The sequence below is a fragment of the Saimiri boliviensis genome, chromosome 6, assembly GCF_048565385.1.
Source record: "Saimiri boliviensis isolate mSaiBol1 chromosome 6, mSaiBol1.pri, whole genome shotgun sequence".
Taxonomy (NCBI): Eukaryota; Metazoa; Chordata; class Mammalia; order Primates; family Cebidae; genus Saimiri; species Saimiri boliviensis.
The window spans coordinates 39,920,777-39,936,936 of NC_133454.1; the positions used below are offsets into that span (position 1 = coordinate 39,920,777).

Here is a 16,160-nt window from a genome sequence, read left to right on the forward strand (position 1 = left end):
TGTGAGCCACTGCGATAGACTGATTTATAAGATTTGCTAAGTGATTTGATGTTAAGAGAAGAGCTGGTTGAAGAACAAGTACACTATGTAAATGTCTTGAGTATTTGGTTAAATGTTTAGCATATTATACCATGGATGACTCAGGGTCTCAGAATCATTTGAAACATCACTTAGGATTTTTATGAGAACAGGGATAATTTACAGATATATAGATCCTACTTTTGCTCCTCAAATGAACTCCACTCGCTTTTGTCTGCAACATTCTACCAAGGACCTCTACATGCTGAATCCAACAGTTATTTCTAAATGGCCAAATGTGGTTTTTAAAAATGTTTATTTTCAAGACTTCTATATCAATGACACAGATAGCTTACTCAAATTAAGATAGTTCAAGGAGAGTCTATTTACAAAGAGACAAATTACCAAGGTTTAAGTGTGGTATACAGGAAGAACAGGTGATAGGGCAGGAATCTGGGGCCACCAGGAACAGAATTTTCACCACCTTTGAAAAGATGAGGGCAGGAAAAAAATTCCTCTGAAATTCCAGAGGAAATAGAATCATAAACTGCAGGACAACTGGGGAGGAACCATGGCTTTCTGGTCACAATCAGGCTGAGGCAATTGTGCAGGGAAGGAATTGGGAATACATTCCGTAACATAATAGTTCTCAAAATGTTGTTTCCAGACCAGCAGTATCACCTGAGAATTTGTTAGACATACAAATCCACAAGTCTTATCCAAGAATTAGGTAAGAATCAGAAACTGGCGGTGGGGTTCAGTACTTTCACAACCCTTGCAGGCTATTCTAAAGAGTCCTCATTCTTTTCTTTCTAACCTTCTACTGGGGCTCCTTCGTTCTGGCCAAACTCAGCCAGACAATGGAGGGAAAGGAAATTGGTTTCATTAAGATCGGCCTTCTTGGAGAGAGCCAGGTGGAAAATGCTGAAGAAAGCATCTGGCCAGGCAAATGCAAGACACTTAGCACAACCCCACAGCAACCAGTTTCTGCAGACTCACTGGCTACTCCTGCTGGTTTCTTGCTATTCTCTGATCTCCTTTTTTTTTCCTTTTTTTTTTTTTTTTTTTTTTTTTTTTGAGATGCAGTCTCACTCTGTCACCAGGCTGCAGTTCAGTGACAGGATCTCAGCTCACTGCAACCTCTGCCTCCCAGGTTCAAGCTCTCTCACCTCTTAAAGAAGGATGCCCCAGGGCTCAATCTTTGAGCCTCTTTTCTGTGTAATCTCACTCCCTTTGTGATTTCCTCCAATCTCTTGGCTTTAAATGCAGTCTATTATATACCAATAAACGTTCCAATCACATCTCTGTCCCCTGGACTGGTAAATCCAACTGTTTACTTGACTTTTCTGTACACATGGTTAATAGGCACCTCTAATTTATCATGTCCAAAATTAAGCTCCAGAGCTCCCCCTATAGCCAGATCTTATCCTGTCACAATATTCTCCATTTCAGTTAAAGCGCTCTATCAAACTTCTCTCAAACCCCAAAAGCTTAGAGTCATCTTTGATTCCATTTTGTCTCTCCCATCCTGCCTATTCATAAACAAACTTTGGCAGCTCTATTTAAAAAATATGTCTAGGATTTGGTCACTCTTTGCCTTCCCTGCTGGTACCACAGTGTTGCCAGCCACCATCATCCCTTGAGTGCTTTATTGTTGCAATGACCACCATCTAGTTTGTCTCCTAGCCTCTGCCCCTCCTCACTTCAGTCTATGCTCAACATAGCCAGAGTTGTTTACACATGAGACAAATCATGTCATTCCTTACCTCAGAATACTATAGAGACTTCATATATCAGTCCAACAGCATTATGCTGCAGTATCAGAAACAGAAACAACGTGAGCTAACACCACAGATTTTTTTCTTTCTTTCTCAGGCAAATATGTTTAGTGTTGGTAATGAGGGGCTCTGCTCCACACAGTCACTTGGTGAACCAGGGTAGTAGAGGCTCTGCCTTGACATGTATTTCCATCCTCTTTGCATTAGGGGGAAGGGGACTAGGCAATATAAAGTGAATTTTAAATATTTTACTCCCACCCAGAATCGACACATTTCACTTCCACTCTCATTTTAATGGCTAAAGCGAGGTACCTTGCTGTGCAACAAACTACCACAAAATATCAGTGCATGCAACAGTAAGCATTTGTTTGTCATGCCTCTGCAGGCTGGCTGGGGGTCAGCTGATTTAGATTGGGCTAGGCTAGGTGGTCTGCTTGAAGCTGCATGTCCTCTGGGGTAGCTCTGCTTAACATGTTTCTCATCTTTCTTCTAGAGTCAGTGAGCTAGCCAGGGCATGTTGTTTTTGTGGTGGTGGCAGAAATTCAAGAGAGAAAACTCCACTGGCCAAGCACATCTCAAACTCTTGCTTGCATCATGTCTGCTTACATCCTTTTGTCCAAAGCAAGCCATGTGGCCAAAACTACAACCAAGAGTCAGAGAACTAGATTCCATCTACAGTGAGGCAAGACAAGGGTTTTGGAATCAAAGAAAGGGTGGAAGAATTGGGACACTAACCCAATCTGTCACACGTAGTCACACCTAACTTTAAGGAGGCACGGAAATATAATTCTCTATATGCATGGAAGGACAACTGAGAATATTTGTTGACCACCAACTTCTTTTATGGTGAAAATCAAGTTCTTACAATGGCCTAAAAGTTTCAATAAAATATATCTCCCACTAGCTGCCTAACTTTATCTCCTACCATTCCAGCCCTTTACCATGCAAGCTTCTACCTTAGGGCTTTTGCACGTACTGCTCCCTCTGCCTGGAATACCCGCCCCCACCCCTACCTTTTTTTTTAATAAAGATATTTGCACAACTTTCTCCTTATGTCTTTTGGGACTTTTATTTTGGATGACCACCTTATCAAAAATTGAATTATTCTCTTCTACTGATCTCCTTTCCCTGCTTTTATTTATCCATATCCTAAACATATTTCCTTCTCACATACTACAGACATTTTACTTCCTCATATGCCTCCCCTCACAAGGACTGGAATTTTCTTGTGTTTTGTTTACTATCCACAGCACCTATAAATATGCCTGGCATATAGAGGAGTAAGCATTTAGTAACATTTTTGTTGAACAAATGAACACACTGAAAGATGATATTTTTGTCATCAGAAACAGTCATTGCCTTTATATTTTGAAAGTTTATTCTGATGCCTCCTAAATATAATTTAGCCTATTCAGCGTGGCTGGCCCCTCCACATTAACCTAGAACTTCTGATTTGGCAAAAGCACCTTTATGGAATGAATGAGGAGACAGCAATACAATCCTTTCTTTCTCTGAGAAAGCAATACAATCCTTTCTTTTTTAGAAAGAAAGGATTATATTGCTTTCACCATTCTTTAAAGTCAGTGGTTCTCACATGGGGATGAAGTTTTCTCCCCAGGTGGTATTTGGCAATGTATGGAGATATTTTTTGATTGTCACTAATAAGGGGGAAAGAGTGCTACTGCATCTAGTATGTAAAGGCCAAGGATGCTGCTAAACATCCTACAATGCACAGGACAGCCCCCACAACAAAGACTTTTCCAGCCCAAAATGTCAACAGCTCTGAGCTTGAGGAATCTGTTCTAAGAGGAGTGCAGAGTTCTGGTCTTGGTGGCTCTGAAAGTTCAATGTTTTACTACCTTCAGTGTTATACTGTAAGTACTACATAGGCAAGAAGTGAAATGGGGTTATTCGGTGGTATGTTCTGAGCACCCGCACAGTTCCTGAAACATAATGGGGTCTTAAAAATACTTGTTGAATGCATTAATAAACAAATATGTCCTGTGAAAACACTAAATACTATGCTGCATTATGCTCATTACTAAGCCTTGCTTCGCTTCCTTTACTCTATTTTAAGATCTGATTTGGACCTATAATAGTCATGGCTCTGTGGCTTTCAGTATGTTTTCAATTTCTATGAGAACAGAGAGGAAAGTCATGAGTCTCAGTCTTGTGCAAAGGCTCATATATTTCATTAAAATGCCTGCAGGAGAAAAAAATATTTCCTCCTATGGATAAAACAGGAAACAAGTTTGGTTCTTGTAGAAACTAATGTGGTGAACTTGAGGTACTGGAATTTAGAAAAGTATTTTTAGTTTGTTTTTGAATCTATTTTTGGATAAATAATTGACCAAAATATTTCCTTTTAATTTTTAAAATTAACACACTTGCTGCTTTTGTCTGGGCTTTTTTTCCACTGCAGGCTTTGGATGAGTTCAAGCTGCATTTCTCAAAAACGCTAATTTGTTTACCACTTCTTTTCAGAATTTTCTGTAACAGTCAAATGTCTTCATGTAGCCAGTATGTATATAGGAACAGGCAAATTGTCACATAACCCTTCAGTTTTTATTTATGCAATGAATAAGATTATATATAGTGTTCAGATAAGGTTTAACTGGAAGAAAATGCTTTATTTTTCTTTCTTTGCCTTTCTCACTTTGTTGTTGTTTTCAGAATGAGGGTTTCAGTTAATACCCAAGGTTATTTATTCCTATGTGTCAAGGGCAATCTTTCCCAGGAGACACAGAAATCAACCCTTTTATTTGTTTGGAGAAAAAAACCCAACCCTAGAACGGAGGGTTGTAAACATAGTAAAACACAGTGAAAGTCTGAAGAAAACTATGGATTCCCCTATTCTTTAATTCTTTTCCTATCACTGTCTTCCCAATGAGGCAAAAGACTCCAACAATCACCTAGAAGTCTGGCCCAGATCCATGGAGATGTTCCTGATTTTTCTCTTTCCCTCACACTCCACATTTAAAGCTTTGCTTTTCAAATACATTCGGAAGCTGCCTGCTTCTCACTTTTTCTACTGCTGACTCTCAGATCAAGCCTGCTTTCCCTCCTGAGCTTATAAATGGTCTCTCAGCATCTACTCTTGCTCTTCTCTACACAAGGGATCTTGTACCAATTTGTCATATGACTTACTTTTCCTGCTCAAAACTGTCTAAGGACTTACCTACACATTTAGAATCCAAACTCCTTACCATGACTCCTAAGATCCCATATGAATTGATGCTGCCTGATTCTTTCAATTTTTGTCTTCCACTGAGTCCCTTGCTCCTTCCACCCTGGCCGTCTTGCCATTCCTTACGCCATCCCAAGCTTGTTTCTAATTCAGGCCCTTTGCACGTGCTGTTCCTTTTGCCTGGAGTGCTCTTCCTTACGACATGTCTGCCTATTATTTCCTTTAGGTCTCAGCAAAAATGTTGCCTCCTCAGAGAGGCCTTCTTTCACCTGTTACCACAGCATGGCCTAGGTGCTCTCAGGAGGCCCCAAAACCCGTGAAGTAACTTGTGCTTGCAGCTGTGCTTGCTTACAGACATAAAAGCAGAATGCCAGAAACTGCAAAATTAGCCACGAGACCAACTAAGTGCAGAAGCGCTGCCTTGACCTGAACTCTTCCATCAGTGCACTGAACTCATTTATTGCTTCATTACCATACTAAAATCTCCACCCAGCAGGAAGAAATGTACCTTATTAGGCACAAAAGGTGCTGGGTGTAAACAAAAAGACACAACTGTGCATACTCTTGACCCTCCTGGAAGAGCCCACGTTTTTTCCAGGAATCCCTGCCCAGTCTCCACTTACCTGCCCTGGGAGCCCTTTAAATCTTTCCCAATTTGACTTCCAGGTAGACAGTACTTTGAGCAAGAGCTCCCCTTCACCATTCTTTGGTCACGAATACAGTTTCTGTTCTGCTTTACTTAACCTCGCCTGGTTCTATTGGTATGAATGACACTGAGCAGGGAAAGAACCTATTAGGGTCAAAGGACTCCTGGGAGGGTCAGTAACACTTCCTTTGCCTTTCTAACTTGCTTTGTTTTTCTTGCAGTCCTTATCATTATATGATATTATACATATGTTTGTTTCCCATGTCTACCTCAATGCACATTTTATGAAGGCAAAAACACTGTGCTGTCCATTATCTTGTTCATTGTTCCCAGTTCCTAGAATCATGCCTACAACATAACAGATGCCCAATTACTGTCAGTTAAATAAATAGAGCTTGGCCATAATGTTCAAGGATGACCTCAGTGTCCATGCTTGGAATTGCCCTGTAAGTGAGAAGGCTTCTTTGAGCAAATTCTTTAGTTCTGCCTCCTATCCAATAGATTAGATAGATGGTGTTACAATGTGATTACAGATGTGGGTTACAGAGGAGTTATCTGGAGTTTACTATCTGTGAGTTATTTTGGAGAAATCTCTGTTCATTTTTTCATACTTATGAGGTATAATAAATATCATAACATTGTTTCTAATAAAAAGCTTTAGTATATGTTAATTTATTTCATATTCATAAAAGTCATATACTACAGGGTTATTACGAAAATTAAACAGATATATGTTAACTTCAGAAAAATCCCTGGCACATTGTAAAATGGGCACTGCTATTACAGTTCATATTCATTATTCACACCTTCTGTATTTGCAAATTTAGATAGTCAAAATTTATGTGTATCCCCTAAATCCATAAGCATGGTTTCTTATAGTCATTTGCAGACATGAGCTGGTATGGTTTGGCTCTGTGTCCCCACCCAAATCTCATCTTGTGGCGCCCATAATTCCCATGTGTTGTGGAAAAGACCTGGTGGGAGATGACTGAATCATGGGGCAAGGCTTTCCTGTGCTGTTCTTGTGATTGGAAATGGGTCTCAAGATATCTGATGGTTTTTAAAATGGGAGTTTCTCTGCACAAGCTCTCTCCTACCCTGCTGCCATCCACGTAAGATGTGACTTGCTCCTCCTTGCCTTCCACCATGATTGTGAGGCCTCCAAAGCCATATGGAATTGTAAATGCAATAAACCTCTTTCCCTTGTAAACTGCCCAGTCTCAGGAATGTCTTTATCAGCAGCATGAAAACAAAGTAATATATGAGCAGAGCTGTTACAAATTTGAATTGCTCATGTTCCCAGCTGAAGAAGGACAAGGTGACTTTGCTTTCTTATTTCAGCTCTCATACTGTAAGTGAGTGTCCTTTTCACAGTTGATGTAGTGCCATGTTTTTTCACATTTTTGTGCTTTCTGTTGAAGATTTTGCCATTTAAAATGGCTCCCAAGCATAGTTCTTCAGTGCTCTTTAGTGTTCCTAAATGCAAGAAGGGTGTGATGTACCTTATGGAAAAAATATGTGTTAGGTAAGCTTGGTTCAGGCATGGGGTATAGTGCTATTGGCCATGAGCTCAATTTTAATTGACAACATATATTAAATAAAGAATTCTTAACCAGAAACACACAATAACCAAGTAGATTCTCTGAAAGTTGATGTAAATGTTGTGACCAGAGACTTGCAGAACCCTAAGCCAGGATTTCTCCAAGCAGCAGTGATGACAGTATTTAGTAATTTAGTGAACCTGGCAACTTCATAAAACACAAGTGTCACAAATAACAATAATTGAACATAGTTGTCCCTTGGTATCCACAGGGGATTCGTTCCAGGACCCCAGAGGATACCAAAATCTGGGCACATCCCTTATCTAAAATGGCTAAGTGTTTACTATTAACTACGCACATTCTCCCATATGATTTAGATAATCTCTGGATTGCTTATAATATGTGACACAATGTAAATGCCATGTAAATAGTGGTTATACTGTTCTAATTTTTTATTATTTAATTTTATTTATTTATTTTTGAGATGGAGTTTTGCTCTGTCACCCAGGCTGGAGTGCAGTGGTGTGATCTTGTTCACTGCAGCCTCTGATTCCCAATTCAAGCAATTCCCACGCCTCAGCCTCCAGAGTAGCTGGGACAACAGGAATGCACCACCATGCCTGACTAATTTTTGTGTTTTTAGTAGAGACAGAGTTTCATCATATTGGCCAGCCTGGTCTTGAGCTTTTGACCTCAAGTGATCTGCCTGCTTCAGCATCCCAAAGTGTTGGGATTATAGGTGTGAGGCAGTGCACTTGGCTAATTATTATTTTTATAGTTATTATATTTTTTATTTTTCCAAATATCTTTGATCTGCTGTTGGTTGAATTCACAGATGTGGAACCTGTGGATATAATGGGCTAACTGTATTTCTTCCTTTTCACTCACTTATTAGCTTCTTGACAAAGTGGTTTTCACTCAGCACTTTCATTTCATCACAATTCTTCCCTCCAAATATCTTATCATCTGACTCACATTTCCACCATGTGACATTCTCAGAGGACCAGAGAAAGGTTTGGCCAGACATCAGAACTAGTGAGAATGAGGAACTCCTTTAGGACTTTGTGTGCTTGTGTCTTTCTTCTGTCTCTTTCTTTATAGTTTGACTTTCTCTAGACTTTTTTGTCTACACGGCAGGAAGTATGGCTGCCAGTAGACATTGATTTTCACATCCTACCATGCAAATAACCAAGGAGACTGTCTGCATCTCTTCTCAGGCCCATATATCCTGAGAAAGCTTGAATCAGGTGCCCTTGGCTGCGGCTAGAACATGTGTGTGGTACTGTCAAGTGGTTAGTCTGGCTACAACTCTGGGTGATAGCTAAATCTAGAACTGCATAGTCTAATACAGTAGCCACTTGTCACATGTGGCTATTTACATTTAAATGTAAATTAAATACAATTTAAGAGTTTTCAGCCAAACTTAGTCATGTTTCAAGTGCCCAATAGCCACATGTAGCTATTGGCTACACTCTTGGACAGAACAGATACAGAACATTTCATCACTGCAAGAAGCTCTATTGGACAGAGGAAGAGGAATTGATCAGAAAAGGGGTTAGAAAGGAGTATTTCTGAGCAGATAAATATATAGGTGTTTCTCATACCTTCTCTGCCATAGTCAATAAAACTACCCCGAGACTCTTTGAAATTATTTCTTCCTCTGGCACTTAGAACATTTTTATATTCTTGCAATTGCCCTATGATTCCCCTTTCAGTTTTCACCCTCCTCCATATGTCTGGACTGCTCCTATGTTTTGTAATACCACTGTACATTGCTGACTCGTAAATTTACATCTCAATCTCAGATCCTTCTTAGCTCCAGACCCACAGACCTAACTGCCTACTTAATATCTCCAACTGGATATGTCAAATTTTACTTGGAATTAATCCCTCACACTGAATTCTTAATCTACCCTAAATCTGCTTCTCTTTGTATGTCTCCCATCTCAATAAACAGCACCTCTATCTGTCCAGTTTCTTATGCCAGAGCCTTGGAAAAGTCCTTGGTATCTTTTATCTTCTTTTGCCTCAGTCTAATCTATCCCCAACTCTGATCAACTAAAGATTCAAACTATTTAATCTAGCTACATTTCTTTTTTTCATTTTTATTGATATCATTTAATGTCATACTCTTTTCACTTTGCTTCTACAATTTATTCAACTTTCTGCTCCTGCTGTAATGCCATCTTCTCACGGAACCCTTCCTTGTCCTCTGATCTGGATTCCACCTTTTACTGTCATATTATGCTTTTGCTTTTCACGAACGTTTTGGGTTACTTATGTAATTATTTGTTTAGTGTTGAGTCTTCTCTAGTTTAATGTAATGTGTTCTCTAGCTTGATAAGGGCAGGAAATATGTTTATTTTCCTGTGAATCTGTCGTATTTAGCACAGGGCTGGACCTTTAACCCTCAGTCAGTACTCAATAAATTTTCAGAACACATTTTTGTGAGCTTTAGAAACTAGTCTTCCTTCCTCTTTATGGTTATGGAGGTCTTTTGGGTTCTGTCTATCTTCTTAGGGTTTCAGCTTTGACATTGAGGATGACTCCCTGTCAACATTACAATATCTGTCTCCTCTTCATAGAGACATGGTCGCAAAATTCACCCCTCCTTTCTGCCTCCCTGGTTTTCCTGTGAGTATTCTTTTGAAATTCCGATTCACATAGCTCTTTCCTCCAGGAGATCTCCAAGCCTGCACTCCCCTCCCATCCAATCACAAAGAACTTTGAAATCCCTTAACCTGTCTTGAAGTCTTAGTTCATGCATATAGCACCCCCTAGAGATCTGTAGTGCACAGCCTCAACAACCACAAGGACACACTTCCCTTCCTGTCCCTGAAGTCTCACCCCTAGAACTTCAAGGAGCCTCATCACTCATATCCCAATCTTTGCTGTTTCCATAGACCCATTTTCCAAAATGCAGAATTGCAAAATTGTTCTGCCAGAAGACACCTATAGAACATCTTATATATCTGATTGTGTAAATGAGTAAACAGGTTTAGAAAGTGGCAGGCTAGTCACTACAGTAAAGACCTTCTAACTTTCTGTCTGGTGCTCTATGACTCATATAGTCCCCACTGTGCTCAGAAGTCCTCATGGAGCTTCCTTTCGTAAATGTACAAGACTAAATTCACTTGCTAGCCATCCAGGGAAGACTCTGTGTAAACAGGTGCTTATCCTTTAATACATTTGCAAACTTACTATCAATTGTTCTGCTACAGGTTCATTTTCTTTCCTTTTACCACTTTATATTTTTTGAACTGCCCACACTTACCTTATGCATTTTTGCTAGGAGGCCTTTGTTCTTTCTGTTGATCTTACCTAGAGTATCTTTCTCTAGTTTTATCCTCTGTCGTGAATCTTGTGTTTCAAGCCTCAGAGCATGTCTGATACATAGTAGGCTTTAATGTATCTGCTGTTGAATGAATGAATGAAACATTTAATTTAGTCAGTTTTCCCCATATTGACTGTGGCTAGATTTCTTTTGACAGAAGTCAACAAATATCTACCACCATATTCTGAAGTTTGCACCAAAGTGGTCAGTACTGAAAAATATTCACTTGATGTGTTTTACTCTCAAAAAGCAGTGATTTCTTAAAGCAGCTGGGAATTTTACCCTATTAATTGCTCACTTGGGAAACCATGCATTTGATCTCCTCAACTGGTCTATCATCCCCTGCCTCTCCCAAAGCAGGTATTGATCCTGATTTTCTCTGATTGAAGACTGATGGGTAGAGGCAGGTGAGTAAGGAAGCCTGTGAGAGACACAGGGAGAAAGGAAAGTCTAGAAATAATTAGAAAGCCTTAAGAGACGACATTTATAATATGGCCTCAACCAGAAACAGGTTAAAGAATGAAACTCAGAAACCTTAGTTCTTAAAAGGGAACTTGTGTTATAGGTATTATTTAAAATGTAAATTGAAGCCAAGAATAATATTTTATATATATATTGCATTTTAGGTTCTGGGATACATGTAAAGAACATGCAGGATTGTTGCATAGGTACATACATGGCAATGCGCTTTGCTGCCTCCATCCCCATCACCTATAACATTTGGTTTCTGGTCACTAAACCTGGCAATAAGTACAAACAGTTTAAAATAATCACAAAGTCAAATGATTTTGTTAGAAAATGAAGATTTCTTGGTCCACAGCTTGCTGCACCATAAGCTTTGTTAAGAAGTTAGCTTCGTTTTTTAGGAAGTTAGCTCTACTCTATTTTAATGTAATCTGCTAAATAATTTTTAGACATCTCTATAGAAATGAAATTTATTAAAAAATGACAGATACTAGTTTGCAAAATTCAGAAATATAACTGGAACAGCAAGAATAAAGTCTTACATTAAGAGGTTAGTTGCATATCCTCTGTTGATGCATATTTGAGAGATATCCCAGTGTGCTATGCTAAGTTTTGAAGGTCTGTGTAGTCTTTAACTTGATCTTTAAAAACAGGAGAATTTGAGTGAATGTCAATGAAACCAGTGAATTATAAATATTCTGTCTTCTAGTATATTTGACTAGGGCTGCCAATAAACAAAACTGTATTTTCTAGGGCTTTAGGCATGAATAATGATCTATGAATTTTAATTTAACATTCTATGAGGACACTAATAGAGTATCAACAATTGAGACATCTATTGAGTTAGTCTTAGAATAAAATTGGACATGTGAATATTTCAAGAAATGAAACAAAACTCTTAATGTCGTTGTATTAAAATGCAACATATAATACATGTACATATATGTATATACATACATACACACACACACAGACACACACACACACACACACAGACACACACACACACACACCCCAAGTAAATATTTTTCAGTACTGTCTACTTTGGAGCAAACTTCAGAATATGGTGGTAGATATTTGTTGACTTCTGTCAAAAGAAATTCAGCCACAGTCCACTGTTTACAATAGCAAAGACTTGAAACCAACCCAAATGCCCATCAATGATAGACTAGATAAAGAAAATGTGGTACATATACACCATGGAATACTATGCAGCCATAAAGAAGGATGAGTTCATGTCCTTTGCAGGGACCTGGATGAAGCTGGAAACCATCATTCTCAGCAAACTGGTACAAGAACAGAAAATCAAACATTGCATGTTCTCACTCATAAATGGGTGTTAAACAATGAGAACACATGGACACAGGGAGGGGAATATCATACACTAGGGCCTGTTGGGGGCTGGGGGAGCTAGGAGACGGACAGCAGGGGGTGGGGGGATTGGGGAAGGGTAATAGGAGGAATACCTAATGTAGGTGACGGGGGGATGGATGCAGCAAACCACCACGGTGTGTGTATACCTATGTAACAATCTGCACATGTACCCCAGATCTGCACATGCACCCCAGAGCTGCACATATACCCCAGAACTTAAAGTATAATTTAAAGAAAAAAGAAATTAGCCACAGTCTCTCTCTCTCCCTATATATATGTATATAGTCATATAGTCTTATATATATAGTCATATACATAGTCATATATATAGTCATATATGTATAGTCATATATATATGTGATTATTATGACTTTTTACATAAAAACCCAAGTTATCTGAATTAGCTATTAGGCACAGAATTATTCGATCCTGTCCCCATCCCTCCCTGATGCTCACACACTAACTAGTATTTTTGATGGTAAAATTAATTCTTTCCACAGAATACAGGTCTTCACTCGCATTTCCCAAACAGCCTAAAACCATTAAAAGGACAGAGTTTCATTCAACACTGCAGCTGCTATTCTGTCTCCAGCAGAATGATGATAAAGACTAGGCTACAATCAAAAGCAAACATTCCTGCAGCTAGAAGAGCTCTCTCTATGCTATGTGCCTCTTTACAGATGATAAAGCAAATGTTATAGGAGTGTAGCTCCTAAACTGGCCTTCCAGAACTGATAACACTGCAGCACTAGCTGGCTGGGGTGTCCACCCAGATGGGAAAAGGAGGTGGGGTGGACAAAAGGGAAAAGGGGTTGTAATGTTGTTGACTTCAGGCCTCAAGGAAGACAGAGATGTGGATTTTCTTAGGTGAGGAAGAATGCCAGAGGAGAACAGTTCATTAGAAGACCCATGGGGAAGCAGTCAAATGAAGAAGAAACAAAGCAACAACGAAACAAAACCCAAGCCTTGCCCCACTGTGCAGCTGCAGGACAAACACAGAGCAAAAGGCTGTAGCTGCAGAATAAGGTGATCATTCTTTCAAGCATTATAAAAGGAAACCTGCAGAAATCACTCACTTCTGTCATTTCAAACAGTTTGATGCATTAATGAAAGGAAGTTGTCTATTTTCAGCAGTGTACACCTTTTAAAACTGCAACTGATACTAAATAAAGGTTTTTTTTCAAAAGCAATATTTATTTTTCATGAAGAGGCATAGTACATTTGCTACAGAAAATGCTATGTGAGGAAAAAGCTGCATGCTACCGATACGACAAAAAATGTAAAAAAACTCTACTTATGAAAGTGTTTGGCCCTATAAGAATGTATTGAATAAAAAGCATTATTCCAGGTGAATGAGCCATGTGGAAATGCAGATTTATTAGGGTTTGTTTTGAAATGTAATTTGTACGGTGAGCTTTTTATTCCCTTGGTGGCTATCAAATAGATTTATTGGCTACATGTTAGAAGTGCAATAGATAACAGGTAACCAAGGGAGAAGTTTTAATAAAACTCTTAGGAAAGGCAAAACACTGAGTGAATATGCCTGCTTACATCTTACATTTCAGCTAATAAATAAAAAGTGCAGATAGGGCTTTAACTGAAAACCTTGCTGGTTATTGCAGCCTGGAAGGTTTATTGAAAATTGGGTAGAACACTCTAAATTTTTATATTTACAGCTACAATGTGAGCTGTTCAAGCTAGAGTGATGTAACGTTCATTTTGACTTTGGTACAGGAAGCTGATGTTTTCACAGGAAACTTGCAAAGCGGCAATAAAGAGGAAGAGCATTCTTGATTATTAGAGTCTGCCTGAGCTATTTCTGATTGTGTTCTAGGATTCTGGAGAACTGAACAATAGAGTATTTAATTTTACCACTCACCCCTTGAGTAAAAACATCAGACACTTTTAGGAAAGTTTCAGAAGGTACATCTTCAATAAGCACAGGTCTTTCATCTCAAAGAACTGAGAAGAATTGAGCTGCTTAAGAATAGTTGATCTTGGACCTGAGAGCACCATACTTAGAAATCTAAGTATATTTAGGTCACTCATCTGACACTGGGACTTCACCAGCCCTGTCACCCAAACTGGTTGTAGTCAGTGGGACCACAGACTCACTGAAGAAATCTGTTTTTTTGTTTTTTTTTTTGTTTTGTTTTTTTGACCTTCAAGGCAATAAGAAAAATGTAGTTCTCTGTTAGCAGTCCCTGAGCTATGTGAATTTCCATGTTGCTCTCTTAAGTAAGTGTCTTGCTTTGGAAAATGATGAATCATGTCCTACTCCTGGAGTTAGTCTCCTTTAAAATAGACACAAAGGAGGCAGGGAGGAAAAATTACTCTTGGTGTCACTAACCAATGTAAAACAGTTTTCTATTAAACAGTAGGAGAGCAGGGCCAAATTTGTGTTACCACAATGGACAATTGACTTCTTAAAGCAAGCTCCATAGATTAAGAACCAGAGGCCCTAGGACTGATTTTACTTGGTTCAGAAACAGGAAATCAGAACAGTGAGCAAGTACATGATTAAAAATTTATATTAATAAAATGTGATTTTTTTTTATTGATACACAAAAGCTTTTAGGTTATAAATAATCTATGATGGTTTGCCAAACATAAAATGCCACTATAAATCCATGTCTATATTTCAAAAAGACAGGAACACAAAAGCAAGATACATTAAATTAACTGGCACAGTTTGGAGAATTGAATCCATTATTAGATATGGATTCTACCAAATATCCCAACTAATTTCCAGTTATGTCAATGTTTCATGTTCACTTTGTAAGTTCTCAACTACCCACACCTTTCAATGAACACCATCTGGAAAGGTTCATACAGAATTCCCATGCCATTCTTGAAAGGATTTGCTTTTGTGAAAGGATTTTGCAAAGAAAGACAATTCAAAATTCTGTTACAGCTTATACGTTGTCTCTTGTAGGATTATAATAAGAAAGTTTCTAAGTAATTTTTTGAGATAGGTGTTAAATGAATAAACATACCTCAGCAAAATGCATAAAAACACAATGATTTAATTTCTAAAGCACTTATATTATGACATGGTTTTGGAGATAGGTTATTATAGTCTACATAGGTGATTATGTAGTATGTCTCATGGAAAAAATGCTTATGTATTGGCCTTTTCTCCAGAAACCATATTTTTCCTTTTTTAATAATCAACTAAGATGTATATGTAAGGCTCATCTTTTGTTTTTTAATGTACAAGATACTTTCTTTAAGAGAGCAAGATTCAAAATTGTTTTGTGTTTTGAAATTTAAAAATAAACTTATCTCCTAAATTTTCTAAAGACATGTTTCATATATTTGACTATCCCTTATTTTGTCAAAGGATTTTAAGAGTCTTACTCAAACATATGTAAGTTCTGGTGTACCTGGTTACATCTACTGAATAAACCATTTTCTCTATTTACACAGACATGAATATATTTCTGTGTGTGTGTGTAACCTCAAACACTATTATTAAATGCAATCCTATATTCTTAGATATAGAAGTTGATGATATACCTTTCTACTTGCCATGGCACTAACAAAGCAAGGCTGAGACTCAGCAACCACCTGTGTTCATTACATTGCAGGCTAGTAGTAAGTTTGGTTGCTGGTAGGAAAAGGGTCTCTTATCACACCCTCCTTAAGCTAAAGGTTCTTTCGGGCTTAATGTAAGGATGTGCACATTCTCTTATCGAGGTGGTCTTGAGCTGCAGATACAATCGCATCGTTCATGGTGATCCAACTGGATGTCAACCAGGGCCATGGTCTTAGCTTTGCCCCTCCTCTTGATGTGGCCAGGCTCAAACTGTAACAC

General features: G+C 38.5%; 1 protein-coding gene across 3 annotated transcripts in view; it reads right to left on the bottom strand.

Moving 5' to 3' along the window:
• Positions 1-1,054: 1,054 nt before the first annotated feature.
• PDGFD (platelet derived growth factor D) overlaps positions 1,055-16,160 on the bottom strand; it is a 249,963-nt gene continuing 234,857 nt past the window's right edge. For 2 of the 3 annotated variants that reach the window (XM_003923761.4, XM_003923760.4), the window contains exon 7: positions 1,055-16,160. In XM_003923761.4, coding sequence (XP_003923810.1) covers positions 16,035-16,160 — 126 coding nt within the window. In that variant the 3' untranslated portion in view covers positions 1,055-16,034. The other variant, XR_012518021.1, reaches the window with a different exon arrangement.